The sequence below is a fragment of the Aplosporella prunicola genome (genome assembly GCF_010093885.1).
Source record: "Aplosporella prunicola CBS 121167 unplaced genomic scaffold K452scaffold_1, whole genome shotgun sequence".
NCBI classification, from domain to species: Eukaryota; Fungi; Ascomycota; class Dothideomycetes; order Botryosphaeriales; family Aplosporellaceae; genus Aplosporella; species Aplosporella prunicola.
Genome location: NW_022983529.1, coordinates 1,340,032 through 1,365,252, shown reverse-complemented (window position 1 = coordinate 1,365,252; position 25,221 = coordinate 1,340,032). Strand labels below are relative to the sequence as shown.

General features: G+C 54.8%; 13 protein-coding genes and 1 non-coding gene across 14 annotated transcripts; 8 read left to right on the top strand and 6 right to left on the bottom strand.

The window, feature by feature from the left end:
- The first annotated feature begins 193 nt into the window (after nt 1-193).
- K452DRAFT_8413 (uncharacterized protein) lies at nt 194-1,413 on the top strand. The gene is made up of 3 exons (XM_033547214.1): nt 194-582; nt 705-998; nt 1,060-1,413. The coding sequence occupies exons 1-3, from the start codon at nt 438-440 to the stop codon at nt 1,215-1,217; spliced, it is 597 nt and encodes a 198-aa protein (XP_033403226.1). The 5' UTR covers nt 194-437; the 3' UTR covers nt 1,218-1,413.
- A 1,011-nt stretch (nt 1,414-2,424) lies between these two features.
- Nucleotides 2,425-2,525, bottom strand: K452DRAFT_t3. The gene has a single exon. It is a non-coding gene; the product is annotated as a tRNA-Glu (tRNA).
- A 610-nt stretch (nt 2,526-3,135) lies between these two features.
- K452DRAFT_218086 (glycoside hydrolase family 128 protein) lies at nt 3,136-4,137 on the bottom strand (the record flags this gene model as incomplete). The annotated part of the gene is made up of 2 exons (XM_033536333.1): nt 3,136-3,352; nt 3,428-4,137. 2 exons carry the CDS (start codon nt 4,135-4,137, stop codon nt 3,136-3,138), a joined length of 927 nt encoding a protein of 308 aa, XP_033403225.1.
- Nucleotides 4,138-4,470: 333 nt separating this feature from the next.
- On the top strand, nt 4,471-4,892 carry K452DRAFT_8472 (uncharacterized protein). The gene has a single exon (XM_033547221.1). It carries the CDS (start codon nt 4,579-4,581, stop codon nt 4,789-4,791), a length of 213 nt encoding a protein of 70 aa, XP_033403224.1. The 5' UTR covers nt 4,471-4,578; the 3' UTR covers nt 4,792-4,892.
- A 166-nt stretch (nt 4,893-5,058) lies between these two features.
- Nucleotides 5,059-6,137, bottom strand: K452DRAFT_304331 (uncharacterized protein; the record flags this gene model as incomplete). The annotated part of the gene is made up of 2 exons (XM_033542809.1): nt 5,059-6,053; nt 6,113-6,137. The coding sequence occupies 2 exons, from the start codon at nt 6,135-6,137 to the stop codon at nt 5,059-5,061; spliced, it is 1,020 nt and encodes a 339-aa protein (XP_033403223.1).
- A 421-nt stretch (nt 6,138-6,558) lies between these two features.
- On the bottom strand, nt 6,559-7,773 carry K452DRAFT_314647 (uncharacterized protein; the record flags this gene model as incomplete). Its single annotated transcript, XM_033543776.1, has 2 exons — nt 6,851-7,773; nt 6,559-6,782 (listed from the first exon to the last, which is right to left on the bottom strand). Exons 1-2 carry the CDS (start codon nt 7,593-7,595, stop codon nt 6,559-6,561), a joined length of 969 nt encoding a protein of 322 aa, XP_033403222.1. The 5' UTR covers nt 7,596-7,773.
- A 1,283-nt stretch (nt 7,774-9,056) lies between these two features.
- On the top strand, nt 9,057-10,707 carry K452DRAFT_217513 (uncharacterized protein; the record flags this gene model as incomplete). Its single annotated transcript, XM_033536296.1, has 5 exons — nt 9,057-9,188; nt 9,245-9,345; nt 9,407-9,969; nt 10,022-10,387; nt 10,445-10,707. 5 exons carry the CDS (start codon nt 9,057-9,059, stop codon nt 10,705-10,707), a joined length of 1,425 nt encoding a protein of 474 aa, XP_033403221.1.
- A 64-nt stretch (nt 10,708-10,771) lies between these two features.
- On the bottom strand, nt 10,772-14,448 carry K452DRAFT_262052 (uncharacterized protein). Its single transcript, XM_033538595.1, has 4 exons — nt 13,710-14,448; nt 12,717-13,614; nt 12,121-12,668; nt 10,772-12,067 (listed from the first exon to the last, which is right to left on the bottom strand). Exons 1-4 carry the CDS (start codon nt 13,984-13,986, stop codon nt 11,031-11,033), a joined length of 2,760 nt encoding a protein of 919 aa, XP_033403220.1. The 5' UTR covers nt 13,987-14,448; the 3' UTR covers nt 10,772-11,030.
- Nucleotides 14,124-16,113, top strand: K452DRAFT_8329 (uncharacterized protein). The gene is made up of 2 exons (XM_033547201.1): nt 14,124-14,646; nt 14,706-16,113. Exons 1-2 carry the CDS (start codon nt 14,260-14,262, stop codon nt 15,969-15,971), a joined length of 1,653 nt encoding a protein of 550 aa, XP_033403219.1. The 5' UTR covers nt 14,124-14,259; the 3' UTR covers nt 15,972-16,113.
- An 831-nt stretch (nt 16,114-16,944) lies between these two features.
- On the top strand, nt 16,945-17,696 carry K452DRAFT_8331 (uncharacterized protein). Its single transcript, XM_033547202.1, has one exon. It carries the CDS (start codon nt 17,218-17,220, stop codon nt 17,611-17,613), a length of 396 nt encoding a protein of 131 aa, XP_033403218.1. The 5' UTR covers nt 16,945-17,217; the 3' UTR covers nt 17,614-17,696.
- Nucleotides 17,697-17,779: 83 nt separating this feature from the next.
- K452DRAFT_304326 (uncharacterized protein) lies at nt 17,780-20,043 on the top strand (the record flags this gene model as incomplete). Its single annotated transcript, XM_033542808.1, has 3 exons — nt 17,780-18,071; nt 18,125-19,675; nt 19,742-20,043. The coding sequence occupies 3 exons, from the start codon at nt 17,780-17,782 to the stop codon at nt 20,041-20,043; spliced, it is 2,145 nt and encodes a 714-aa protein (XP_033403217.1).
- Nucleotides 20,044-20,421: 378 nt separating this feature from the next.
- K452DRAFT_282518 (uncharacterized protein) lies at nt 20,422-20,762 on the top strand (the record flags this gene model as incomplete). The annotated part of the gene is made up of 1 exon (XM_033539602.1): nt 20,422-20,762. A coding segment is annotated over one exon (305 nt), but the record flags the coding sequence as incomplete, so codon positions are not given.
- A 915-nt stretch (nt 20,763-21,677) lies between these two features.
- K452DRAFT_323577 (uncharacterized protein) lies at nt 21,678-22,932 on the top strand (the record flags this gene model as incomplete). The annotated part of the gene is made up of 2 exons (XM_033544651.1): nt 21,678-21,995; nt 22,048-22,932. The coding sequence occupies 2 exons, from the start codon at nt 21,678-21,680 to the stop codon at nt 22,930-22,932; spliced, it is 1,203 nt and encodes a 400-aa protein (XP_033403215.1).
- A 339-nt stretch (nt 22,933-23,271) lies between these two features.
- On the bottom strand, nt 23,272-24,251 carry K452DRAFT_282516 (uncharacterized protein; the record flags this gene model as incomplete). Its single annotated transcript, XM_033539601.1, has 2 exons — nt 23,272-23,915; nt 23,992-24,251. Coding segments are annotated over 2 exons (871 nt in total), but the record flags the coding sequence as incomplete, so codon positions are not given.
- Nucleotides 24,252-25,221: the final 970 nt, after the last annotated feature.

Sequence of the window (25,221 nt, the reverse complement as noted above, 5' to 3'; positions counted from 1 at the left end):
GCGGGACAAGGGCTGGCACTTGCATGGCGGGCGGCGCACGAACGGATTGGGAAGTTCACGATGACGACGATGACGGCGAGCATGGTGGATTCTACTTGTGCGTGTAGAGCAGTAGTAGTAGTAGTATTAGTAGAAAAGGCCTTTTGGCAAGGCGTCTGAATAAAGGGCATGCCCCGATTCGGCGAGGTGGGAGGAGCTTGGCGTTGAGTGCACGTTCGCCACAAGCGAGTATGACTTAACCCCGATGGCCGAGACCGCTCGGCTCCGCGGCGATTGCGGGTCGTCATTCTCAAATAATCAAAGACACCTCCATCTCCTCCGCCCTCCAACAACCTCGCAACCACAACTCCGCCCATTGCTTTTCATCAACACACGCACTACACACTTGCACAACCACCTTCACCGCACTCTTACTCACCTCTGCACCTCCATCCACCATGTTCAGACGCGCCGTCGCCGTCGCTCCGGTCCAGGCCGGCAAGCTCCTCACCTCTGCCGCCAGGCCTCAGATCGCATCGCCGCTGAGGGCAGCAGCACCCGCCGTCCTCAACGCCACCAGCAGGAGGAGCTACCACGAAAAAGATAAGTATTCCCTCGCTCCTTGCTCTTTGCACAGCTCGACCTCGGCACCTACTCGGGTTCGCCTTCCACCCCGCCTCGTGTCGCTCGCACGAACGAACACCCTCGACTAACATGCGCAGCACTGCTCGACCACTACAACAAGCCGCGCAATGTCGGCTCCATGGCCAAGGGCGACAATGACGTCGGTACCGGCCTCGTTGGCGCACCTGCCTGCGGCGACGTCATGAAGCTGCAGATTCGCGTTGACCCCGACAACAACACCATCTCGGACGTCAAGTTCAAGACGTTCGGCTGTGGCTCTGCCATCGCCAGCTCCAGCTACCTGACCGAGCTGGTGCGCGGCATGACGCTCGAGCAGGCCGCCCGTATCAAGAACACCGAGATCGCTAAGGAGCTCTGCCTGCCCCCCGTCAAGCGTAAGTTTCTTTTCCGTCTTTTGTGCTCTTGGCCTTTGTACTGATGTCGTCTTTCGCGTAGTCCACTGCTCCATGCTCGCCGAGGACGCCATCAAGTCCGCCATCACCAACTACTACACCAAGAACCCCAAGGCCCGCAAGACGGACCTTGGCGGCACTGGCGCAGCGATCCCCAAGGTCGAGGTCGAGACCATCACCGAGGGCGCCGCTACCGCTTAAGCAACCAAAAAAGTTCTTTTCTTTCTTGTTGGTGTATGATGAGTTCTTAACGAATCCGCGTTCGCCGAGTCTTTTGGGCATCGAGAGAACGAGGGCTTGATGTTAGTGGCGGGGTTCTTTCGCTCTAGCTGTTTCTTCCAGCAGACCATGGGACCGCGCTCTTTTTTTCCAAATATCCCTGTAACGGTACATAGCATGATGCCTCCTTTTGGGTTTTTCGTTTTTTCCGGAGAGGGTTTCTGCGGGCGTTGATGTTGCTCGGCGCGGGAGTGGGTAGGATAGCATTCGATTGGCGCGAAGAATGAAGAAAGTCAAAATTCCTTGCACACGCAAATGGAGGTATCCAAGGAGCCTATATCGTGAAACATCGTGACGAGCGACGGACCGGACGATTTCGTGAATTGGAAAACCAAACCATCAAAAGCCAGGCAGTGGCAGTGGCAGTGGCAAGCAGACAGGGGGCGGGTCCGCAGGGCCCAAGCAAGCAGGAACGAACACCAAAAAACCCAACACCACGAGACAGCGACGGGCGAACGGGGAAAGGAAAAAACAAGAAACGAAAGAAGCTCACTCAAAAGACGGGGAAAACGGGCGCAAGGCATTTATACAAGGAAAAAAGGGCCACGCGCTAGGTCGGCCGCGGATACGCTGATGGTCACGCCACACACACGCAGCGCAGCACACATAACGCGCGGTCTGGAAGGGCAAGGGCACCTGAGAGCGTGCGTGGTTGCTGGATCCATCTGATAATGGAGCTTTGGCGGCGGGCGGCCGGGCTGGGTGTTGGCGATATCTGATCGATCGGCTCGGCTGCAGACCAGCACAACGTCACGGCATGGCATTTCTGCTGCACTCGCTGGTGACTGATCTCTCGAATAAAAACACTTTATAGATTTGCTTTCTGCGCAGGTGGTTACAGGCTGCACGCCTGTTCGTCCGCCTGTCTGAGGGTTTGCAGCGTGCTCAGGAGGCAGGCGGGCAGGCACGCAGCAGCCACTCGGCCGCGCGATGTTTCGCTGACAGCACAGCTCCCACGCACACGCACACGCACACAAGGACGGGCCCAGAGCGGACGGCCCGCGGAGCCAATGCGGCGAGGCGTGTTGCTAACGCTGGTGCACGGAGCACTCGCAACACACACAGGCCAAAAAGATAATGAGGAAGTAGAAGCAAAAAAAATAATTTAAAAAAAAAAAGCAAAAGAATATTCCGTTGCGGGGAATCGAACCCCGGCCTTGCCGGCACCTGTTAGAGTGTTGTTGCTCTTGTTATGAGAGCGGCAAATCCTAGCCACTAGACCACAACGGATTTTGTTTAGTTTGATTTTTGCTGCATGATTTATATTTATAAAATTTTTGGTGTGAGATGCTGATGGTATCGTGGAGAAGTGTACTTCTGGACTTGGAAGGAGCTAGTAAAACACCCGAGAAGAAATCCCTACTTACGCCAATAGGAGTATCGAAAGCAAATTCAAAGGCCTGCAACTTCTCTCGACTAAATAGCCTAAGCACGACCTAAGCGCATCTAAAACCCGCACCACGATGTACCTGCGAACGATTGCAAAGGGGCGTAGTATCCAAACACTGAACGAAACGAACCACTCCCACTCCTACAAACAGTCTGAAACGCAGATCTGGTGATAGTACGTACAACTACAAGGTCCTCTTTATTAACAAACAGCGCGAGATTACTACCGGCATTAACGCAGACAACTCCAGCCAAGTCCAAGACTGTCATCTACTCTACCCCCAGCCAAGCAACCGCACGCCACTGTACTACAAAGCCCAGGCACCAGCCCGCGCTTCTAACCACCATCTCTGTCCCTTAAAGCACCAGTAATTCCGCCCAAAAACGCCAACGCCAACGCAATGCCGCCAAAAAGTACACAAACAGCACACACACCTCAAGAGCATACCGATCACGCCAGCGTCAGCGCCACCGCGACCACCAGCCCCGCCACCCAGCACAACGACGGCCTAACCGCGGGCAGCGCAGCCGAGGCCTCGCCCCCGCTCTCCAGATACCACGCCCCAATGCGGGTGAGCTTGCCGCTCGAGCTCAGCATCGCGGCATTGGGGCCGATATTGCTGGCGTCGGTGCGGAAAGAGCCAAAGTACGCGTAGCGGGCGATATTCCTAGCCAAGATAGTCAGCAAAACCACTCCATATCTCGCCCCCACAAACCCCGGGGCAGGGGACCCAAGCACTCACGCCAAGCCGTCCATATACGTGGTGCTCTGATTAAAAAACGCCTCACTAGCGCCCAGCTCCTGGTGATCCCACGCAAACTCCGTAACCCAGAGCTCGACACCGGGGTACGTGGCGCCCACCTGGCCGAGAAAACTCGCAAAGCCCTCAAAGTTGCCGTACCAATGCAGAGGCAAGAAATCCGGTTCACAGCCACCGTTGCACGCGGCGTAGAACTTCTCTAACCATACCAAGCCGCTCGGACTCCCGGTCACGGCCGGCGCGCCCACCTTCAGCCCCTTCTCGCGCAGCGGCTTGACGCCCGCCTGCCAGAGCGCGGCCGCGCGCGCGGGCGCGATGCCACTGCCGCCCGTGCTGCTGGAGCCGTCGGGCTCGTTGAACGCGAGGACGTGCGTGAGTGCTGCGCCGGCGGAGATCTGGGCCGAGATGGAGGCGGCGAAGGCGGCGACGGCGGAGGCGGCGGACGTGTCGGCGGGGTTGGGGTCGCCCCAGAGCATGGGGATGAAGGAGAGGGAGGTCGAGGATAGAGAGGCGCTGGGCGTGACGCCGTAATTGTAGTACCAGGTTAGGCTGCTGCTGCCCGAGGTCCAGATGGTGTCGTCGGTGGGGTGCGCGCTGTTGGGGATATAGATGAGGCCGCGTTGGGGGGTTGCGGTGACGGGGGTGGTGAGGGCGGCGGCGGCGAGGGCCGTAACGAACGTCGTGGGGCGCATGGTTGGTGGTTGTATGGTGGTTCGGATGTGTGTATAAGGGTATGTGTGTAGTATGTAAGAAAAAAACGATAGACGTGTAATGCAAGCAGGTAACCAGTACCCAACCAAACAGGCAAACAGAAGAAGAACAAAAACAACGAAAGAACAGTAGTAGTAAGAGGAGTAGTCGTCGTCGTAACCTGCGGCACACCTTCTCTCCAAAGCATCCTCCTCAGCGGGCGGCATCCCCCTCTTTAAAGCAGCACAAACCCACAGCCCACCCCTCCCAACCCCAGAATCTCAAACCAGCACGCCGTACGCACGCGCCAAAACGTGTCTAGACAAGCACGCACGGAACGGGCCACGAAGCCGAGAAGCCTAAAAACAGAAACGAGGTGCGAGCGGGTGTAGAAACGGGGAAGTCTAGACGCGGCTCCGCAGCGCCTGCAAACCGCGCCGCCGATGCGCGCGCGACTGGCTGCGGATAGCCGCTTCCTGGCGCCTAGTGGAGCTGTGCCGCGACTCGGGCGTGGTCTGGCCGAGACGGCGGGAGCAGCGCGGCGGTGCGGTGCGGTGCGGTGGTGCCATTGCCATTGCCGGACTGAGGACGGAAAGCTAGGAAAAGAGGCTGAAGGAAAGAAGTGGAAAAGCTGCTTACTTACGGGCACGCTGTAGTTACTTACCGGGTCATGTCGGCGCTCCTGTGTCTCGCATGTTTTTTTGCGCTGTTGGGTGTGGTTTGGAGACGCGCCGAATGATCGGTGCGGAGTGTGGGGCTGGAGGAGGCGCGCGGGTGGCGACTGCCTGCTGGGGGCCGCATACTGTTTCAAGTCGTGCCGGCGTCTGATTCGTTGATTTTTCGAGGCTTTGCTTCTGCTTCACGGCTCTACTCTATTTACTATGTACATTAGCTAGGTAATTCAATCTAGCACTGCCATTACACTACCAGTCAATGACGCAGATGATCTTGCCCTTTGTCTTGTTCGCCTCCATGAGCTTGTGCGCCTCGATAATCTCCTCAAACTTAAACGTCTTCTCGACGAAGATCTTGAAGCTGCCGTCCACAAACTTGGGCAGCGCGTGCTCGACGAGCTGGTCCCGCAGCTTGCCCTGGTAGTCCTCATCGCGGCTGCGGAGCGAGCTGCCCTCGAAGCGCAGGCGCTTCCGAATGAAATTGCCCAAGTCGGCGCCCTTGCCGTCGAGCTTAGTGCCGCCCAGGAACCCCAAGTTGACAATGCGCCCGTCCAGCGCCGCAGCTTTGAGGTTGCCGGCGAAGTAGTCGGCGCCCACAAAGTCGATGATGACATCGACGCCCTTGCCGTTCGTGGCCTTGAGCACCTCGTCCGCCCAGTCGCCCTTGGTGGCGTTGAACGCGCCCGTCGCGCCCAGCTGCTGCACCACGAAGTCGCACTTTTCGTCCTGGCGCGCCGTGGCATACACCGCAGCAGCCTTATCCGCGAGCGCGAGCTGGATGCCGGAAATAGCGACGCTGCTAGCCCCCGCGTGCCAGAGGATGCTCTTGCCCGGCCCAAACTCCCCAATCAGGTACATGGCCTGCAGCGCCGTGATCCAGGTCTCGGGCACGCCGGCCGCCTGCTCCCAGCTCAGCTCCTTGGGCTTGTGCACCAGCATGTGCGTCGACACGGCAATGTACTCGGCGTAGGCGCCTCCGTACGCTAGCCCGAACACCTCGTCGCCGATCGAAAAGCCCTTCTCGGGCGCGCTGCCGAAGCCCTCGATCACGCCTGAGAACTCGACGCCCAGCGTTGCCGGCGCTTGTGGTGGCACCGGGTACATGCCTTCTCGCTGGAGCAGGTCCATGCGGTTGAGCCCGAAGGCTTTGATGCGGACGAGGGCTTGCGTTTTGGTGGGCGTGGGCTTGGGGGTTTGGTCGTTGACGAATAGGGCGTCGACGGGGCCTTTGCCGCCCTTGATGTCTGTGGACGTCGTGTTGTTAGTGCATTGTTGAAGAAGGAATTGGTGGTGTCAGACGTACCAATTGCGCGCATGGTGTCGGGCATTTTGGAATGTGGTGTGTGAGAGAGAGGTGAAGATGGGAGAGAGTTTAGGTAGGTCAGTACTTCACTCAAGATGGAGGGGCACCGAGCTATTTCGTGGCGGCCATGACGTGAGGCCCTAAGCCCTGGTTATCTCCGGATTTCTAAGCTTCTGGAAGGTGGGGCTGCGCGGCGGAAGGATTTCGGCACTACGTTAGTACAACTCTTGCTCGCACTTCATCTTTGTTCTCTTACTTCACTTAATATTCACACGTCCATTCATGTCCTAGGTAGTAACTCCAGTCGCTATGCTCGCAATTCTCTCTCTAATGCCGTCTAGAATCTTACATGCTCATTTCTCGTGTCTCCGTCATTCGTGTTGATTGATTACTTCTTCTGTTCTCCTTCAAGTGCTTGGTCCACAAAAGGCTGCGTCAAACTCCCTTTACGGTCTCCTGTCTCCAGTTTCTAGCCCTCTTGGTCGAGTTCTCAAGCCCCATCGTGACGAACAGAGCCATCTCCACCACGATGTGAAGAAGAGCGCAACTGCAGCACACGTCTCGGCGCCGGCGGTTGCAGGGAACGCGAAGACGTAGACGTAGCCCCTTGCGGCGGAGACTGCTCTCTGGACGAAGGAGGTGGCGATAGCGGAGGAGCCGGTCGCGTGGACTGATGTGTTCGCGCTCGCTTCAGTGGCCTTTCCTCCAGCAGCAGACCGTAGTCCGCATTCATCTCACTCGTGACAATGTCCGGGTACGGTCCGTCGGCGTATGGGCCCACGCCGTGGGCATTCCCGTTGCCGTGCGCAAACGCGTACAGTCCTAGTGGCAGGCCGCTTGGGAACTGCGCCGTCTGGTACTGCACCGTCCGGTACGTCTGGTGCTGGAACATGAAGGTATCGCGATCTCTGTTGTCTTCTTCGGGGGATTCGGCGCGCCGGTCTGCTTCTTCAACCGCTTCTCCGATCGGCTCATGCGGGAGCCTCCGTTTTCTGCTTTGGGATCCCTGCTCCCTGTCTAAGTGGTCCTGCTCGTCGCCCAAGTGGTCATGCTCCCCCTCCAGGTAGTCCCGCTCCGGCTCCCTTCTATACTGCGACCCCAACACCGGTCTCCGGAACTCCTCTTCATCATCCGGGGACGTCTCTCTAGCCATCTGGTCCCTCGTCAAAGCCCAAACAGTGTCGGGATTGATAACGCCAGTGGGGCCCGCATTGCGCGAGATGAGATCGTGGAAGCCGGTCTCGAACACGGGGTCCATGGGCGAGGGCGACGGAGAAGACGCACTGCTCCGTGACGGGCGCTCGTGGCGGACTGCTCCTGGAAAGCTCGCTCGAGAGGCCACTGGGCTCGAGAGTGCGATGGCTGGAGTTGTGGTGGCGGTGGTGGCGGCGGCTTGTGCTGTGTGAAGGTTCTTGCTAGATCGCTCGGTGCCCTGGGTCTTGTTCGCGACGCTGCTGGGAGTTTTGCTCCTGCGGCGAGGCATCTTGAGTTCGTTCTTAGGGTGAGGTGTGCTGAAAGAGTGAATATGTTTTGATATCGCTGATAGTCTCTAGCACCGGGACGAAAGTGAGTAGAGCTTGACGTTATTGGTCTCTCTGTCACCTGGATGCCAAAAAAGGAAGGAAGGAAAGCAGAAAGCGAATACAGAAAGCCCTATGCGCGATAAGTTTATATACTCACGCTGTTCGAGTTCTGTCTGCGCCTATATCGTGGTACGCCTGGTAGACCTGGTACACGGTAGAGGCTCACGCCGTACCGCTGGTCCGGCCTTTCGGTTCCGCCAAACGTCTGTCTGGTGCCTGGAGGATAGCGACGCAACTTCCACGGGAGAAACTGCCGAGTTGTTGTTTTGAGGGATGAAGAGCTTCACTGTCTTGGTGTTTTAAAGTGAAAGGAGTTGACGTTGTGCAGTAACTAGGTTTCACTTAGTATTACGACAATTGTGATTCACTCGAGCTAAGGTGAAATAGAAGGGTGAGTAGGTGAAAATGACCGTTTTGTGCTATCACACAAAGAACAATTCAATAAGTCAGAGACAGTAACTGCAGTTATAGGGAAGTGCTAGTGACAACACAAATCAGTGTCGCCGTAATAACCCGATTCTCTAAGACTTTCAGTATCCTAGGTTATTAAGAGGGTAGAACTTCACACGCCGCATTGCACTGTTGGTATAGGAGCACAACCCAAAAGCCGAAAGAAATCTCCACTCACTAACACTATACCTATTCACCCTACACCTTCACCTTCACCAACCACCAACCCCCCGCCCCTCCCTCACCACAGTACACCAAAACAAAACCAACCAAACAAACAAGCGTCCTTCTAGACTCCCTCTCTCAGCCGCCACACACGCACCCAACCCACCCCGCAAACCCGAACCAAATCCCTGCCATCACCACGCCGCCGCCCTCGGCACCCGCTCCCCCGACCACCGAGCCCAACCAACCCACCCTCCACTCTAATCCTCCACCTATGTAACCCCACACCCGCACACCCGCCTCCACATCCCGGCGCGCGCATCCTTCCCCGTGGGGAAAGCCAGCCACACGCACTCCCACGTGCGTGCGCTGCGTAGGCGTTCGCAGCCAGCCGGAACCGGCGCGTTTCCTCCAGACGAGAGATGTCGCGCAGCTAGACGCTGCAGGGAATCAGGGCGCATTGCATCGAAAGAGAGGGAGATAGGGAGAGAGAGACTGGGCAGCAGCGGTGGCATTGCCAAGACGAGGCGTTTGCGGGGATGGTGAGAGCAGCAAGGATGATGCTGCAGCCGGGGAAGCACACACGCAGGGCTAAACACTCGCGCGCAGCGAGCGGCGAGCGTGCTTTCTTTTTAGGCAGTGCTTGCGCCGGCGCTGCAGCAATTCAATGCCGTCCATCTCATCCCCTCTCTCTTACCTCAATCCGCAATCTCTCTCCGTCACCGGTCGGTATTCATATATCCGCCATGTCGTTCAAGTCGATACTGGCGAAGCGGAGCGGCCTTAAAGCCGGGAACCAGCGCACTCGCGCGTCGGAGATCACGGTGCGCGAGTCGCTGCTGCCGCTGTTTCTGGTGACGATTTTGTATTTTCTTTGGGTATGTCCTGGGTGCTTTTTCCCTCTTAGAGAGATGCGTATACTAACATCTAGCAGGGGTTTGCCTACGGCTTGCTAGACACGCTGAACAAGCACTTCCAAAACACGCTGGACATAACGCGGGCGCGGTCATCCGGATTACAGGGCGCGTATTTCGGGTGCGTCAAACCCCCCGCGAGACGAAGGCGGTCCGCTTCCCCACTGACGCAGAACACGCAGCGCGTACCCGGTGGCCTCGCTCGGCTGGGCCAACTGGATCCTGCGCCACTACGGCTACAAAGCGACGTTCATGACGGGGCTGGTCCTGTACGGCATCGGCGCGCTGTGCATGTGGCCGGCGGGGCTGAACCGCTCGTTTGGCGGCTTCTGCGGCGCCACGTTTGTGATTGGCAGCGGGTTGGGCTCGCTCGAGACGGCTGCGAACCCCTTCATGGCTGTGTGTGGCCCGCCGAAGTACTCGGAGCTGCGCATCAATCTCGCGCAGGCCGTGCAGGCTGTTGGCACGGTGATTGGGCCCGTGTTGGGCTCGTACGTCTTCTTCAAGGATACGGGCGACAGCGTCGACTCCCTCAAGACGGTTCAGTGGGTCTATCTCGCTATTGCGGTTTTTGTGTTTCTCCTCGCTGCTGTGTTTTTTGTGTCCTGGATCCCGGAGATCACGGATGCCGACATGGCGTTCCAGGCTGAGGAGACGCATGTCGGGTCTGGAGACAAGCCGTTCTGGAAGCAGTGGCCGCTGTTCCATGCTGCGGCGGCTCAGTGGTGCTATACTGGTGCTCAGGGTAAATATTTCATTCAGTGTGCGTTGAAAGGTGGCACTGACTTCAAACTTAGTCGCTATTGCAACCTACTTCATCAATTACGTCGTCGAGACGCGCAAGAACACCGACAATGCCCTCGCCGCAAATTTTTTGGCCGCTGCACAGGGCTGCTTCGCTGTCGGTCGCTTCACTGGTGCTATCCTGATGAAGTTCATCAAGCCACGCTGGGTCTTCCTGGCTTATCTAACGGCTGTCGTGGCTTTCAACGGCGGTAGCATCAACAACTCGGGCGACGCGGGCCTAGCCATGCTGATGATGACGTTATTCTTCGAGAGTGTTTGCTTCCCGACCATTGTCGCTCTGGGTATCCGTGGCTTGGGACGCCACACGAAACGCGGCGCTGGCCTCATCATTGCGGGTGTGTCAGGCGGAGCGGCAGGTAAGAAGAGCCTCGAATGCGTTAAGATGGGGAAGGAGATGCTGACGTATAACAAAGTTCCTGCAATTCTGGCGGTGACAGCAGATGCACACGACAGCACGAGCTTCGCGATGGTCGTACCTCTTTGCTTCATGATCGCGGCGTGGTCGTACGCGATCTGCGTGAATTATCTGCCCTCGTACCGCGACCCGGCGGACAAGATTGGAGCGAGTAATATTGGTGTTGTGGGTGGTGGCAAGGATGAAGAGGAAACTGTGGAGAAGGCTGTCGATGCAAAGCATATTGAGATTGTAGGGGAGGGAATTGCTGGGAAAGCATAGGGAGTGCTGTGCCGTTTGTTGGTCACTGTCTTTTATGCCGTTATGAGATAAGAAACTTCCATTTGCTTGTGTCCTGAATATTCTTGACTTTTGTGTATCCTCGGATGAACTTTATATCTCGCCGACCCCCTGCATGGAGATCTCTCAGCAAGCTCCTGACATTGTCGCCCTCCCATACTGCCAGTCCAACTCTTGGCAGGCCTTTCATTACTGAAAAGAAGGAAACGACAAGAAAAGGAACAGAAAGCCGGTTTTCCTTCAATATGCAACCGCGTACCTTCTACCACCGGGAGATTAAGGAATGTCTTCCGCGAGTGGTATCTTCAATCGATGGGGATGCCGTGCTCTTTAGCTTTGTGCTTAAGAAGATCTCTTTTGCGGAAATAGCCCTTTGGTCCAACATGATCACATCCATGCTCCGTACAGGGAAAATCAGACTCGTTATGGACTTTTCTCATGTGCGATATATAGTCCGAGAATTTTTGAAAAGCGTGTTTATTGTCTGAGGTATCGTTATCAGGAATATTAGGCCTTGATTCGGAACAGTCTTTATGCGGGCATGAACGTCGAATACCACTTGATTCATCCATACCCGTATGATGGTAGTTGCGTAGATGTTGCATTAGGTGCTCTTCACGCTTGAAGCTATCTGCGCCCCGGTGCTTTTTGCAGTACTTGCAGGGGAAACGGGCTGTACCGGATAGGTGAGACTTTTGATGCCTTCTTAGGACGTCGAACCTCGAGAAGCTCAACTCACAGCCATTCTCGGAGCATACAAAGGCTGCATGGCCAGTGCTGGCTGCATGATTGCCAAGCGACGCAATATTGGAAAAGCTCTGTCCACATTGATGACATGTCTTTAGCTCGGGGGGGAGATTGGCAGTGTTGAAAGAGGGGAGACTGGAAGGGTCGAAGGAGAGACTAGCAGTGTCGAAAGGGGGAAGCCTTCTTTGCGTTTCTAGGCCGGCGGCCCATGTACTTTCGATCGTGGTCCAGGAAGAACTATTAGCAAAGCCCAATTCGCCAAACGCGACTTCATCAAATCCGGCTTCAGTGCGAAATTCAGAATCAACCAAGCTTTCTCTGGGAAAGGCCCGGTTCGACGCATTTGATATGCTCACAGTCGCATCCTTGTCACTTTCCTTCGATGGAAGAATTGCAAATAAAGCAAGTCTCTCCATATGTTCGGCAAGATGATGCTTCATTTTGGAAGCTTCGATGAGGAACATTTTGTGTGGTTGCAGTGAAGAGATAGGTGTGGAAGGTGGTGAGCGTTCCCTCGCTTCTGGGGGAAGCTGGTATACATGAGGTAGAGACGCCATCCAATTGGTAATGTTGATCTGAGAGACTGCTTGTGCCGCTACATAAGTTTGTAAGCTTGGGAAATAGAGTAGTCAGATATCTTAAACGTACCATCGAACAGCTTTATTTCCATAGATGGCAAATTGGCGTCCTTTTGCTTTCCTTTGTCCCAAGGTGAAGTTTCCTGGGAGAACCCAAACGAATAGTTTTCGGCCGTAGGCGGCAAATTAGCGTCCTTTTGATTTTCCTCGTCCCAGAATTGAGTTTCCAGGAACTCTGTGGGGGGTGACGGGGACAGGTCAGAAGTCTTAAAATGCACAGTTTTTCTATGGCGCATGAACCGTTTAGGGTTTTCATGCTGATTCTCTGCACACAGAGGGCACGCCACCTCACCAGACAAAACAGGCCGTGCACATATGTCGACTAGCAAAGGTAAGTGGCCTTTGTCTGCTTCCTGAGCATGGTCACATCGTATATGGGTTTCGAATTCGTTCCTTGTTTGGTACACGGGGTGTTTTTCGTTGTTGCAGTGCCACTCCTTCCAATGGAAATCGAGCTCATGTTTGTACCACTCGTTCTTGGTTTCAAACATGCGATCCGCTTGCTCGCAATTTTTGAACGTACAAACGTAAGCTTGGAGGTCTTTGAAAATATGCTTTCTATACTCGGTAAGCTACTTCTCCATGGCCTGTACAGAGTGCACTTACCTCCAAATTCGGTTGTTTCTAGCTTCAATGGCGTGGAAACAATAGGGACAATAAAACCGCTTCATTTCTTTCCCATTCGGATCCAGAGGCCGTCGAAGTAGACTAAATCGGTCTCGTAGGCTCTTGGAAGTGGTGGCGGAAGCTACTGACTCATCCTCAGACAGGATATCAACGTTCGCATCTGTAATGACAGGCCGCAAAGTAGTCTTTTCTACAGCAGTAAGTGTAGGTTTCATGGCCATATCTGGCAATTTGGATTCATCGATGATCGAAGTTCTTGCCATATAGGGATGGGGTGTTCGGTCACCCATATGTGCAGCGGTTCTTTGCTGCTCCATAATTTCAACTCGTTCCCCATGACGCTGCTTGTTGTACGCCAAAAGTTGCCGGCGGCGCGTAATAGCTTTTGCTAGGCGACATTTCAATTTTTCGTCCGCATTAGGGAAGCAGTCATTGACATGTTGCAAATCAAAAAACTCGAAATGGTCCACAGGGATCTTTGATGATACAACCACTCGATCCACAGGAATGGGACGGTGGATTATCATCGACAGTCTGTATAGATGCTTCGTAAGCTCCTGAATGCCCTGGTACAGTTGCACCATCTCGCGGCTAGGAGCATCGCTAGCTCCCTCATCGGCTGTTCCAGCATCATGTGGCTGCTTGTGGAATGGCTGCGGGCTCCTATGGTTACCAACAACTGCTCGGAGGTTGGCAAGAGCCACGGCTTCCAACTCTTCCTGTTTTTCTGTACCTGTTGAGTCCGAAGATGTTGAGTCGATTTCCATTGGGTCTGGAGATGTTGAGGCGATCTCCATTAATCCCGAGTCAAGATCTGACTCCAATGAAAAGGGTCGTTCCTCGTTTGGCAATCTCTCGTTGCGGAGCAACTGAATAGCTGGATTCCTTGTTAGTCAGATTAACTCTAAAGACACCGTCTTTTTGAATATCAGAAGCATGAAGTGTACTGTGGCAATGAAGCCGACTATTTACCTTTTTGTATTGTGGAACTGAGGTCACTTAGAAATGCAGAAACCTGGTCTCGGTAGAATTTGGAATCCCTCAAGCGAAAATCAAGAGAATTACGCTTGTGAGGTGGACGATCCGCCCCCAGGCTTCCTGTCCATACCTTGAAACGGTCGAATTCGTCGATGATTCCTGTGCGTGGTAGCTGGTCGCCATAATCGCGCAACGGCTCCTGCATAAGGCTAAGCAGTTGTTCGAAAGAGAGTAGGCAACGCTCGCAGTCATCAAATATTGATGAAGTCATTGCTTTGACAGAAGCAAGTTACTGTGAGGAGGATAGAGAAGGTGTTTTCAAGGCTTAGACAGGCCGACAGTGCCCAAAGCAAGTTTGGAAGACTGGAGAGGGATTTAAAGATAAGATAGAATACTTAACGTCACTCCGAGCCGGGTAAGCCCACGTGATACAAGTGAGTTACCCCGCTCGAGGCTGAAGAGAGCTGGAAAAGCGTGGCGAGGTGGATCCCAATACCTTACCAAATTTAAGGCTTTCAACAATTAACTTATTCTGTCAAAAACCATGTCTGGATTCGAAGTGATCGGAGTGTTATTAGGAGCATGGCCTCTCCTAGTTCAGGGACTAATCTCTTATAAAGAAAGGGCAGATATGTTGTTAAAGCATGAAGAGACGATGAACGGCTTCATCTGGAAACTTCGAGTCGAACACACAGTATTCCGGTCATCCTGCGAAAGACTCATAGATGGTCTTGCCGAGGATGCTGATTTGGAAGGCCTTCTAACCAATCCGAATGTTGAAGCATGGAAAAACTCACTACGTCAGGGCCTTGATAAAAAGTTGAAGAGCAGGCTTGGCCATAGCCTCGAGGATTGTTGGGAGGCATTGTTCCGACTAGCGATAAACATCGAGAAATTGATGACTTTGGCTGGCTTGGGTGAGCAAGATAAGGTAGCGACTCTTCTTTCGCAATGTAGTGCTACCATTTACTGACGATGAGTGATCAACAGTCAATTCGAGACAGCTTATCCAAATATCAAAAGAAGTCGAAGCGGCGTGAAGAGATGTGGCGCAAGCTCAAGGATTGCATATCTTATGATAAGCAAAACCGACTGCTAAAAGAAATTGAGGGAGACAATGGCCGCCTCGGTCGCTTATTGCCTATCACACTCGGTCAGGAATTCGATAAAGCCTCCAGGCCACGAAAGGCAGATATCCGCCGGTGCGAATATATCAGACGGTCAGCGAAGAGTCTGTATTGCGCTCTTTGCTCTGGTTGGCTGTGTCAGTGCCAACATGCCCATTCTGCTCATTTGCGTTTGGAGGACAACATCTCAAAGGCTGAACGCCCCCGGTTCCGTATAGCCTTCTCTTACGGATTGAATCCAACCGGCAGCATACCGACGAGTTGGACCTGGCAAGAGACTGAAGTTGAGGAAGGCGAGGACGAACCCACACCATCGCTAGTGCCCTTTCGACCGACAGTCGCGCTTCAGACATCTGCATCAACCAACCAAGAGATTTTCTGCCTCTGCAGCGCCTTAAAAAAGAACAAAAATCTAAATACTGCGTCATCATGCCTGGGGTACATCAGTGGGACCCAACGAAAACATTACGTCCATCTGGCCAGGTCTTCTCCATCTGCTTGTACTTATGGAAAGCCTGTTTCGCTCCATGAAATTCTCTCTACCAGCAGCAATAGCAGCAGCAATATTTCATCACCGACGTCTCACAGTATCAGCTTTCATGATAAATTGGGCCTGGCTGTTCTGCTGGCGTCGTCGTTGCTCCAGTTTCAGTCTTCTTCTCCTTCCTGGATCGAGCCGCAATGGACATCTCAAGACGTTCAGTTCATTCCCAACGCTTCCAATACGCTGTTGGACAAATGCGCGTACATTTCCAAGACATTTCTTACTCCCAAAAAGGCCGCTCAAACTTGCCCTATTGTCAGTGATGGCATATCCAGCCGTAAACTGTTTATCAGGAGCGAAGCTGTGTTTGCTCTCGGGACAACGCTCGTAGAGCTTGCCATCGAAGCAACGCTTGGTTCGGTACAGACCGATCATGAGCGGGCCCAATCAGATATATCGGACCTCTATACTGCACTGCGTCTTGCGAAAGAAACGGAGCAAGTAAATGTCCCCAAATGGAACGCCGTCGTCAAGCGATGTCTACGATGTGAATTCCAGGCATCACCAGACTTCGAGAATAAGGCTTTCCGACGAGAGTTCCATGATAGCATCGTGGCCCCTCTGCGGGATATTTACGAAGGTTAAAGCCTGAATACCGAGGTAGCATTACTCACCAGCATGTGAACAAGTATGCATGGACCAAGTCATAATTGGATGTACAGGACGAAACCCAGTCGAGACTGTACGAATGGCTCCTTATGTATCCAAGGATGCCTATATAAATTTGTAACAGTGTTAGCTCTTCCGTACTTGCGTCATAGTATGTTATCATATAACTCAAGAGAGCTTCTTTCCAATCGACATTGACTGTTTACTGTAGGGCTGAATATCTTGACATCCGGACGTCAAAGCCCCCGGAACCCGGAAGATGCTTGAGCGCTGCATAAGGGTAAATCAATCTGACGACGAGAAATTACCGGTGAACGCACAAGGACCACAGTTACCGCAAGAACCGAACATCCGTAAAACGGCAAAGCTTCCACTTCATCCGTACCCACGTGTCCGACTGTTACCATTAAAGAGGTCCAAGATATTTATAGCGGTACTGCTCCCGCTGACAGCTTACGCGCGCGACCACCTTTGTCCGGTTCGTATGTGCGTAGTTGGGATTTCGACCCCATTACCAGCCTGTGGTTGGGTGGGCGGCGAAAAAAGTGTACTACGTGGTACACGATATACACAGCCACCCAGAACGCAGGGCGCTAAGCCAGAATCGATATTTGATAGACTGCTAGCAGGCTTAGCATTCGATACGGATGAGCGTCATTTGTCAGATGGGAGCTAGGAGGGGCAATATTGGGGTTCTCAACAGGCGCGCAGGCAGTGCCGCGTGCGGTCGGGCGGCTGGCGCTATTCCCGCGATGCATGATGACCTATCGTGAGACACGAGAAAAAGCTCCACAGTCGACGGCGGACGGATGCAAGTCATGCCCCCCCAGATCATGGATGGACGGTTCGGCAGGGACCGAGTGATGATTTCGCTAAGCGGAATGAGCAACGGCGGAGACTTGGAGCAGCAGCAGCTGACGCCTTATGAAAGAGGGCGCGTGTGGCTCAGCGGGGGCAACGGGCGGTGCAGGCGCGGATGTAGAGGCAAGTCAGGGGGTGTTTGGCTATATTTAGGCCTCCACGCAGACACTGACCCCCCGCGGGTCTAGAACGAGCTTTGCCCTGCAATGCTCGGAACACCATCTCCCCACAGAGACAAGCGGGAGTGGTGACAGTCGCAGAGGTGCGTCGCATGGCTGTCTCGCCGCGCGGCTTGGCAGGGCGGGTTGACGGGAGGGCCGAGGGCTTCGTCGCGGGCGGGGATGGCGAAGTGAGTGAATGAATGAATGAATGGATGGACAGACAGATCTTCTCGATCTCCCAAAGCACCACAGGATTCGCCGGGGCCCAGGGTTGTGCAGGCGCGCATCCTTTCCTAGCCGCGCATCCCTGCCAATTAGCGCTCGAGACTCACGACCCTTTTGCCGAGCGCGCGCCGCCTTGGAACTCTGAAACTCGTCGTGCCCCTTCAACAACCCAAAGCCTCCTCTGTTCTCCCCGTTCGCTCCTTTCACCCACTCTCGCTCTCGTTGCTACTGCTTTTTCGCCTGGTGTTTCGGCCTCCCTCGTTCGACCGACACCCCGCCCCCATCTGCCTCGCTCACTCGCTCCGGCGCCACCCCTTTACCATCCTTCGAAGACGCAGTCTAGGTTGATCCTGCTGCCACTCCGCCTTTAATCGCCCATTTCTGCTCCCCTCCGCGACCGCTCCAACTCGACACCATCCCGCTCCTCCGCCCGCGCGCAACCGCCTCTTCGAGCGCGTTTTGAGAGCCACACGACCGCTGGTGCGGCGGCATACTCCGTCGTCAACAAGCCCGTCCCCGTCGGCATCGCTCTTCGCCATGCTTTCCAAATGGCTCTTGCTCGGCGCCCTGCCGGCCGCCGTTCTCGCAGGAGACACGCTCTCCACCCACGGCTTCACGCCGTGTCTAAACAATGCGTCAATCGAAATCAATAAGATGGACGTCACCTTCAACCGCGCCACCAAAATGGTCGTCTTCGACGTCGCCGGTACGAGTACTAAGGAGCAGAAGGTCATGGCTTCGTTGGCCGTGTCAGCGTACGGCAAGGAAGTCTACAGCAAGAGTTTCAATCCTTGCGAAGAGGACACCTACGTCGAGCAGCTGTGTCCGGGTATGTCGTTGCAAATGAATGTGAAGCCCACACGACGCTAATACCACATTCAGTGCCCGCCGGAACTTTCTCTGCACAAGGAGACCAGGCCATTCCTGACCAGTTCTCATCCATGATTCCTGCCATTGCTTTCACCATTCCCGATTTGGACGGACAAGCCAAGATGGAGCTGACTCCAATGGATGGCGGCGACGACCTTGCCTGTATCACTTCGACCCTGACTAACCAAAAATCCATGAGCGTACCCGCCGTTCCTTACGTTGCCGCTGGTATCGCAGGCGCAGCTCTCCTCATGACTGGTGCGTCGGCTCTCGGTGCCAGCGCAGGCGCGGCCGGCGGTGTTGGCTCTGTCAGCCCGAGTCCCAACTTCTCCGAAGTCATGGGTTGGTTCCAGTCAATGTCCATGACCGCCATGATGAGTGTCAACTACCCTTCGGTCTACACCAGCTTCGCCAAGAACTTTGGCTTCAGCAGCGGTTTGATTGGCTGGAGTAACATGCAGACTGCGATCGACAACTTCAGAAAGGCTACTGGTGGCAACCTTACCGAGGCCAACTACGAATGGTTAATGAGCGCTACAATCGTCCAGGACAGCGGAAGTAGCAAGTCCAAGCGTGGGCTTGAGTACGCGAACATCTTTGCGCGCGAAGTCACAGCCACTGTCAACGGTTCTACCTCGACTACCGGCAGCGCAAGCTCGAACGGAACCACCTCTGCAAAGGATGAAATTATGGAGTACGTCCACGGTGTTAAGGGGTTCGCTGAGAAGCTTTCGATTCCTAGTACGAACACCTTCATGACTGTCCTGCTTGTATTCTCTATCGTCATCGCTTCCATTACCGTCGGTATCTTGCTGTTCAAGGTCATTCTGGAAACCTGGGCGCTCTTCAGCACTTTCCCCGAAAGGCTCACCAACTTCCGCAAGCGTTACTGGTGGATTTTGGCCAAGACGATTACCAACTTGATCATGCTGCTCTACGGTGCCTGGACCCTGTACTGCGTGTACCAGTTCACTCACGGTGACTCCTGGGGCGCTCTCGTCCTGGCCGCTGTTACTTTGACCATCTTCACGGGTGTTCTGGCATTCTTCGCATTCCGAATCTGGCAGATCGCCACCAAGTACAAGAAGCTTGAGGGTGATACATCCGCTCTTTTCGAGGACAAGGAGACTTGGAGGAAGTACAGCATGTTCTACGAGAACTACCAGAAGGGATATTGGTGGCTTTTCGTCCCAACAATCGCCTATGCGTTCGCCAAGGGCGTTGTTGTCGCGGCCGGCGATGGCCACGGTCTTGCGCAGACGTCCGCTCAACTCATTATCGAAGCTCTTATGCTCATCTTGCTCCTTTGGTCCAGACCCTACTCCCTCAAGTCCAGCAACGTCATCAACTGTACCATCCAGGCCGTCCGCTTTCTTTCTGTCCTCTGCGTGCTCGTCTTCGTTGAAGAGCTGGGAATCTCGCAGACAACTCAGACCGTCACCGGTATCGTTCTTGTCGTCATCCAGTCTGTGTTGACTGGCGCTTTGGCCATTTTGATTGCTGTCAACTCCATCATCACGTGTATCAAGGAGAACCCGCACAAGAAGCGGAGAAAGGAGCAGGGTAAGTTGATCTGCATCGTGGGGATTATGATTAACAAAAGAAAATCACTGCTAACGCCCACAACAGAGAAGCTCAACCGCGATCTCGACGACCTTACTCCTCTCGACGCACGCAACTCCCTTCTTATGGATCCCATCGAGTACAAGGGCGCACGCGGCTCCATAATCCAGACAAAGGGCTACGACCCTGTTCCTATGAAGGAGGGCTACGGCCACCACCTTCGCAGCAATAGCAAGGAAAACCTTCTTACCGATGCTGCGAGTATGGGCTCGCGCGACGAGCGGAGCAGGAGTCCGCCGCGCGAGCGTACCCCTCGATTGCCGGATATCGAAGCCGGCAACGGCGGATATAAGGGCGCGGCGTACTAGACCTTCTTTCTGCGAGATTGTGCGATTTTTTCCCTTTTAATCTGTACGCATGGCGATCTGCGGGGTTTTGTACAAAGCGGACAGCCTAAGACAGTTGTTGGAGCATTATCCTGACAAAGATTTCTTCTTCTTCTGAACTCTACCTTTACTACATTCGAGATTGCGGGAGGTCTTGTTTTTCTTGTCCCTTTGTCTGTTTTTGTTGATATCACCACTCGATGAGAAAGAGGCGCCCACGATTTCCACTATCCTTTTTCAAACCAGCACCAGTGGGTTTTTTTGGGCGTCGAGCCGCGGCCACGCTTCGTATGCGGATTGGGCGGCAGCGACAGCAGCAGCAGCAGCAGCAAATGAGCCAGCATGCATATTTGCGTGGAAGCCATGCGTGTGCGAAAAGCAGCGAAAAATTCACTCACCGCTTTGTTTTTACACACTTCCTACATACCACCCCACCTATCTATATTTACCTTCTACATTCCCTACCAAAGATACTCCCCATCATGTCGTCATTGTCGTCGTTTTGCCGTCGTCATTGTCGGCCTCACAGCGCTGCTAACCGCACCTACGTTTTCCCTTGCTGATGCTCTCTATCTCTGTATCTATCTCGATCTATCACCCTCCCTACCGCTTTCCTTGTTTGTGTTTTTCATAAGTGTATCTCTACATAAGCAAGCGTGCGCTGCTAGATAGAATTGAGATGTCAACACCTACGACTGCTGATTGGACACTTGAGTCTATTTATGCTTGTTGCGATGCGGAAGATTTTTGAATTGTACTTTACTGTACTCCTACTGTACTTCACTTGATGCATGAGGAAAGGAGGGGGAGGATGATAGTGCTGGCGATCAATGACGGCGGTGGTGGCGGTGGCTGCCGCCAAGGTCTGCATAACTGCGAACAGCATCTATTGCAACAGATGCTTATAGGAAAGAGATCTCATCCACACTGCGCGTGATCTACACTGTATCTGCTTTCAGTTGCTCACACGCACTCATACACCCTTTCCCCTCTTGTCCCTCTCCTTTCCCCTTCCTTCTGTCCAGATCCCAATGACCCCATCATATAATTCTGTCCTGAACCGAAACAACCATTCAGCCAGACCACGCCTTGCCGCGCGTCGGACATTAAGCCGCCACGCCAAGCATGCACGCAACGCTAAGCACGCCGCAGCCGATCGAGTGCCGGGCTGTCCCTGGCCGAGCAGACGGCTAGATCTTGATGGCAGACGAGAGACGGCAAACGCCGGAAGCCGTAGGTAATATTGCAGTGGTATTGTGGAGGTTGTGCAGTTTTGGGTTTCCGGGTTCAGGAGAGAAGGACGGCAGGGCTGGTTGTATGTAATAATGGGTGTATCGTAATGTATCCGACGACACAGAACGCTCGGACCGTGTTCAACCTGGCTTTCAGTCCCGCATCGTCACCCACCTGCCAGCCAGCCACACTTCCAACCCATCGCGCTCACGAGCAGGACTCGCCTTGCACCGCCAACCCAACGGCGCCCGATCGCACACGCGCACCCGATCGGACCGCTGCTCCTTCAATGTCAGGGTCTTCCCAGCACACCCACTTCCGGCACCCGCACTGTCCCAGCCGGGCAACCTAGGTTTCCACCACCGCGCGCATCCTTACAAGCAATGCCGTCGACGTCTTCGCAGTCCGTGGCAGGAGCGGCGCGAGAGCGGCCCAAGCCCCCGAACCCCGTCGCCGAGGCGGCCGAGCAGCAGTGGCTTTTCACCGAGGAGGAGCTGCTGCACACGCCCTCGATCGAGGATGGCATGAAGCCCGAGCAGGAGCGCGAGATGCGGTACAAGGGCATGACGTTCATCTGGCAGGTGGGCGCGATGCTGAAGTTGCCGCAGCTCACGCTCTCCACCGCCGGCGTCTTCCTGAACCGCTTCATCACGCGCAACTCGCTGGTGAGCAAGGACGGGTTCAAGGCCCTGCATCACTATGTAAGTGGTTCACCCTGGTTGGCAATCTATGCTTGGTGCTAAAGTGATGTAGCAAATCGCCGCGACGTCCCTCTTCCTCGCGACCAAGGTGGAGGAGAACTGCCGCAAGATGAAGGAACTGGTCGTCGCATGCTGTCGCGTTGCGCAGAAGAACCCGAACCTCCTCGTGGACGAACAGACAAAAGACTACTGGCGGTGGCGCGACACGATCCTCTTCAACGAAGACGTGCTACTAGAAGCGATCTGCTTCGACCTAACCGTCGAATCGCCCCACAAGCTACTCTTCGACATGCTGATATACTTCCGGGTCGAGCACGACAAGCGGCTCCGCAACGCATCATGGAGCTTCATAAATGACAGCAACCTAACAACATGCTGTCTAATGTTCAACTCGCGGACCATCGCCGCCGCAGCGCTCTACTGCGGGGCACGGCTATGCAGCGTCGGCTTCCCCGACGAGGACGGCAAGCCGTGGTGGGAGATCCAGCACGTGCGGCTACGCGACATCCTGCGGTGCTGCAACTACATGTGCGCGGCCTACGAAAACACCCCTCCCTCCAAGGGCTCCGAGAGTATATACGTAGGTCTACGGACCCCCGAGGACGCGGACCCCCTGTATGCGCAAACGAGACTAAGGACTTCGCAGACGCCGTTGAGCCCCGCCGCCAGCTCCGTCGGTATGGAGCGGTCGAGCAGCCAGCAGAGCGTCAAGAGGTCCCGCGACGAGGCGTTTAGGAGGGAGGAGCCCGAGCCTGCCGCCCCTGCCAATGGCTCGCGCAGACCTGAGGCCTCGGAGCCGCCAAAGGACGAGCCGGATTCCAAGCGCGCTAAACGCGAAACTAACGGCACGTCTGCCGGCGAGGCGCCCGCTGCTGAGGAAACTAAGAAGGCTTCCGCGGACGAGGACCTCAGTGAAGAAGGCGAAGTGGAGGAATGATGAGTCCGAAGGGGAAAAGGGATCGCGTTGAAGCAGATTCCGAAAAGATTGCGGCGTTGAAAGGGGGCGTTCGGTGTGCTTTTACAGGGCGTACAGGCGGCGGGGGCGTGATGCACCAATTATCTCACATCCGGTGGCAGCAGCAGCTCTTTTGCAAAACCCCTCCCCGCATTCTCAGGGCGGCTGAACACTCGCCGTTCAGACCAACGAACAAACATGACACTCTAAGCGGGAATTTTTACTAGCTACTAGAAGACCGTTTTTCGCCGCGGATATTCTTCCTCCGATATGCTCCAGACGCCTGAAAACATGCCATATTCTTTTTTTTTTTTCTTAACACTTGGACCAAAATCTGTCCACCGACTACTACCACTATGCAAAGAGAACCCTGTCGTCCAGCGCATCCTTCTCCTTCTTGCGGCCGCCCTCGCTGACGAGGCCGAGGTCGCCGCGCTTGGTCTTGCGCTCCAGGCCCTGCTCGGCGCGGCGGTTGTGCCTGCCGGCCTTTGAAAGACGCAGCTCGGACCTGATCTGGTTGGGGGAGACGAACTCCTTGTTTTCGTAGATAATGGGGCCGCCAAAGCTAGACTCCTGGATAACAATGGGGGTGAGGACGAAGCGGGGGCCGATCTCGACGAGCGAGGCCTTGGTCTCGTGCTTGTTTGCGCCCTTCTTGGGCGCGGCGTCGTCGACGTCCATGTCCTCCTCGCCGTCCTTGGCCTTCTTGCTGGCCTTTTCCGCTTCGCTCTCGCTGACCTCGTAGCACCGGATCCAGATCTTGCCTTCGGCGACGGTGAAGGCCATGACGTGGTCGATGAAGGGCTTGGTTTTGCGCGCGCCCTTGGGGACGCCGAAGGTGTGCAGGAAGAGCTCTTTGATGACGCGGAGGTGGGCTTGCTTGTCGAAGGCGGCGTCGAAGGAGAGGATGGGGCGCGAGCCCTTGAGGCAGTTGCCGGTGAAGTGCAGCTCCTCCATGGTGTGAACTGTGAAAGAAGCAAGTTAGACAATGGGCGGAACAGAAAGACAGAGACGCGGGTTTGCGTGGGGCGGCGAGCTTACGGTTTTGGAGGTGCATCTTGACCGTCGGCCCGTTGGGCGGCTTGCTCATCCATAGGTACAGGTCCTTGCCCTTGCGGGCCTCGAAGAACATGACGTTGTTGCAGTTGTACAGCTCGGCGACCTCGTTGAGCTGGTACAGCTTCGTCTTGGTGTCGAGTTTGGCGTCCTTGCGGCTATGGGGCAGGAGGGAGTGCAAGTCATTGATGAGGTGGCGGTGACTGCGCGGGCGGGGGAAAGGCGTTAGCACTTTTGCGCGCATATAAAATAAATAGATATACAACAGAAGAGCGGGTTTACACACCGGTAGGTGACGCCGCGCGAGCTCAGGATCAGCACCTTTTGCTTGACCTTGTACTTGGGGCCGGCGGCGGCGTCGTCGTCGCCGTCCTTGGCGTTGGCTTTTGCGAGCGATTTGTATACGGAGGCCATGGTGTTGTGCGGTTGGCGGTGTGGTGTCGCTGCTGCTGCTGCTTTCGCGCGCCAAAAGAAAATCGGAAGTCCGCCCGTGTAAACTTCGGGCCCGGGGGTGAGAGGCCTGTGCGTGCGAGTTGATCGCCAGGTCGCCGACTCGCCGGTGGTGCAGTTTGCCTTTTGATCTTCTTGGGTGCGCAATCCTCTCCTAGTTGCAGCTTTCTTCTAGAAACACATGCCATCACAGCATTTCGAGCTTAATGTCCCCACTCTGATTGAGGGAGAAGTATAGTCAAGACAAGTCAGGACGTTGGAGCCAGTCAATAACAACATCCGACCATCAAAAGACATTCATCGATTACCTATATCCAGCTAGAAATCGTATAGTTTATTGCACATCTCCGCCATTATAAAGCGAGAAAAGCCATATCCATTCAGCACCAAAACAGGACTGAACACCAGACATCCCCCAAGAGTAGACTCATGGCGTCCAATTTGATTATCAGAAAAAGCAAAAAGATCAATACCGTACCGAATATATTATTCCATAATACGCACACCCGTAAGCACACCCCCCAAAGAAACAAACCAGCACACTCGTGACCGTCATATCGGCCTTCGGACACAGTCGCCCAAGCAGAAGTATATTTGAAACCTGGCGCGTGCACCAAAGGCGAGGTCTAAGCGCAGGGCGAGAAGCTGGCCCAGCACGGCAGGGAACCTAATCCGTAGGTAGTGACAAGCACCTCAATCTCCATCCCGCGCCGCGCTCGTCAGGCAAGGCGCGTACGATACGCACGCACGATACATGGTATAAGG

Bases quoted from the DNA above. Each gene is read 5' to 3' on its own strand.
- K452DRAFT_8472 (XM_033547221.1), top strand. From the start codon at position 4,579: ATGCGCGCGCGACTGGCTGCGGATAGCCGCTTCCTGGCGCCTAGTGGA.
- K452DRAFT_8331 (XM_033547202.1), top strand. From the start codon at position 17,218: ATGAATGAATGGATGGACAGACAGATCTTCTCGATCTCCCAAAGCACC.
- K452DRAFT_8413 (XM_033547214.1), top strand. From the start codon at position 438: ATGTTCAGACGCGCCGTCGCCGTCGCTCCGGTCCAGGCCGGCAAGCTC. The intron at 583-704 runs ATAAGTATTCCC...CATGCGCAGCAC, and splicing joins GAGGAGCTACCACGAAAAAG to TGCTCGACCACTACAACAAG. The intron at 999-1,059 runs GTAAGTTTCTTT...TCTTTCGCGTAG, and splicing joins CTGCCTGCCCCCCGTCAAGC to TCCACTGCTCCATGCTCGCC.
- K452DRAFT_8329 (XM_033547201.1), top strand. From the start codon at position 14,260: ATGTCTGGATTCGAAGTGATCGGAGTGTTATTAGGAGCATGGCCTCTC. The intron at 14,647-14,705 runs GTAGCGACTCTT...AGTGATCAACAG, and splicing joins GCTTGGGTGAGCAAGATAAG to TCAATTCGAGACAGCTTATC.
- K452DRAFT_262052 (XM_033538595.1), bottom strand. From the start codon at position 13,986: ATGACTTCATCAATATTTGATGACTGCGAGCGTTGCCTACTCTCTTTC. The intron at 13,615-13,709 runs GTAAATAGTCGG...CAAGGAATCCAG, and splicing joins CAGTTCCACAATACAAAAAG to CTATTCAGTTGCTCCGCAAC. The intron at 12,068-12,120 runs GTACGTTTAAGA...AAACTTATGTAG, and splicing joins GGAAATAAAGCTGTTCGATG to CGGCACAAGCAGTCTCTCAG.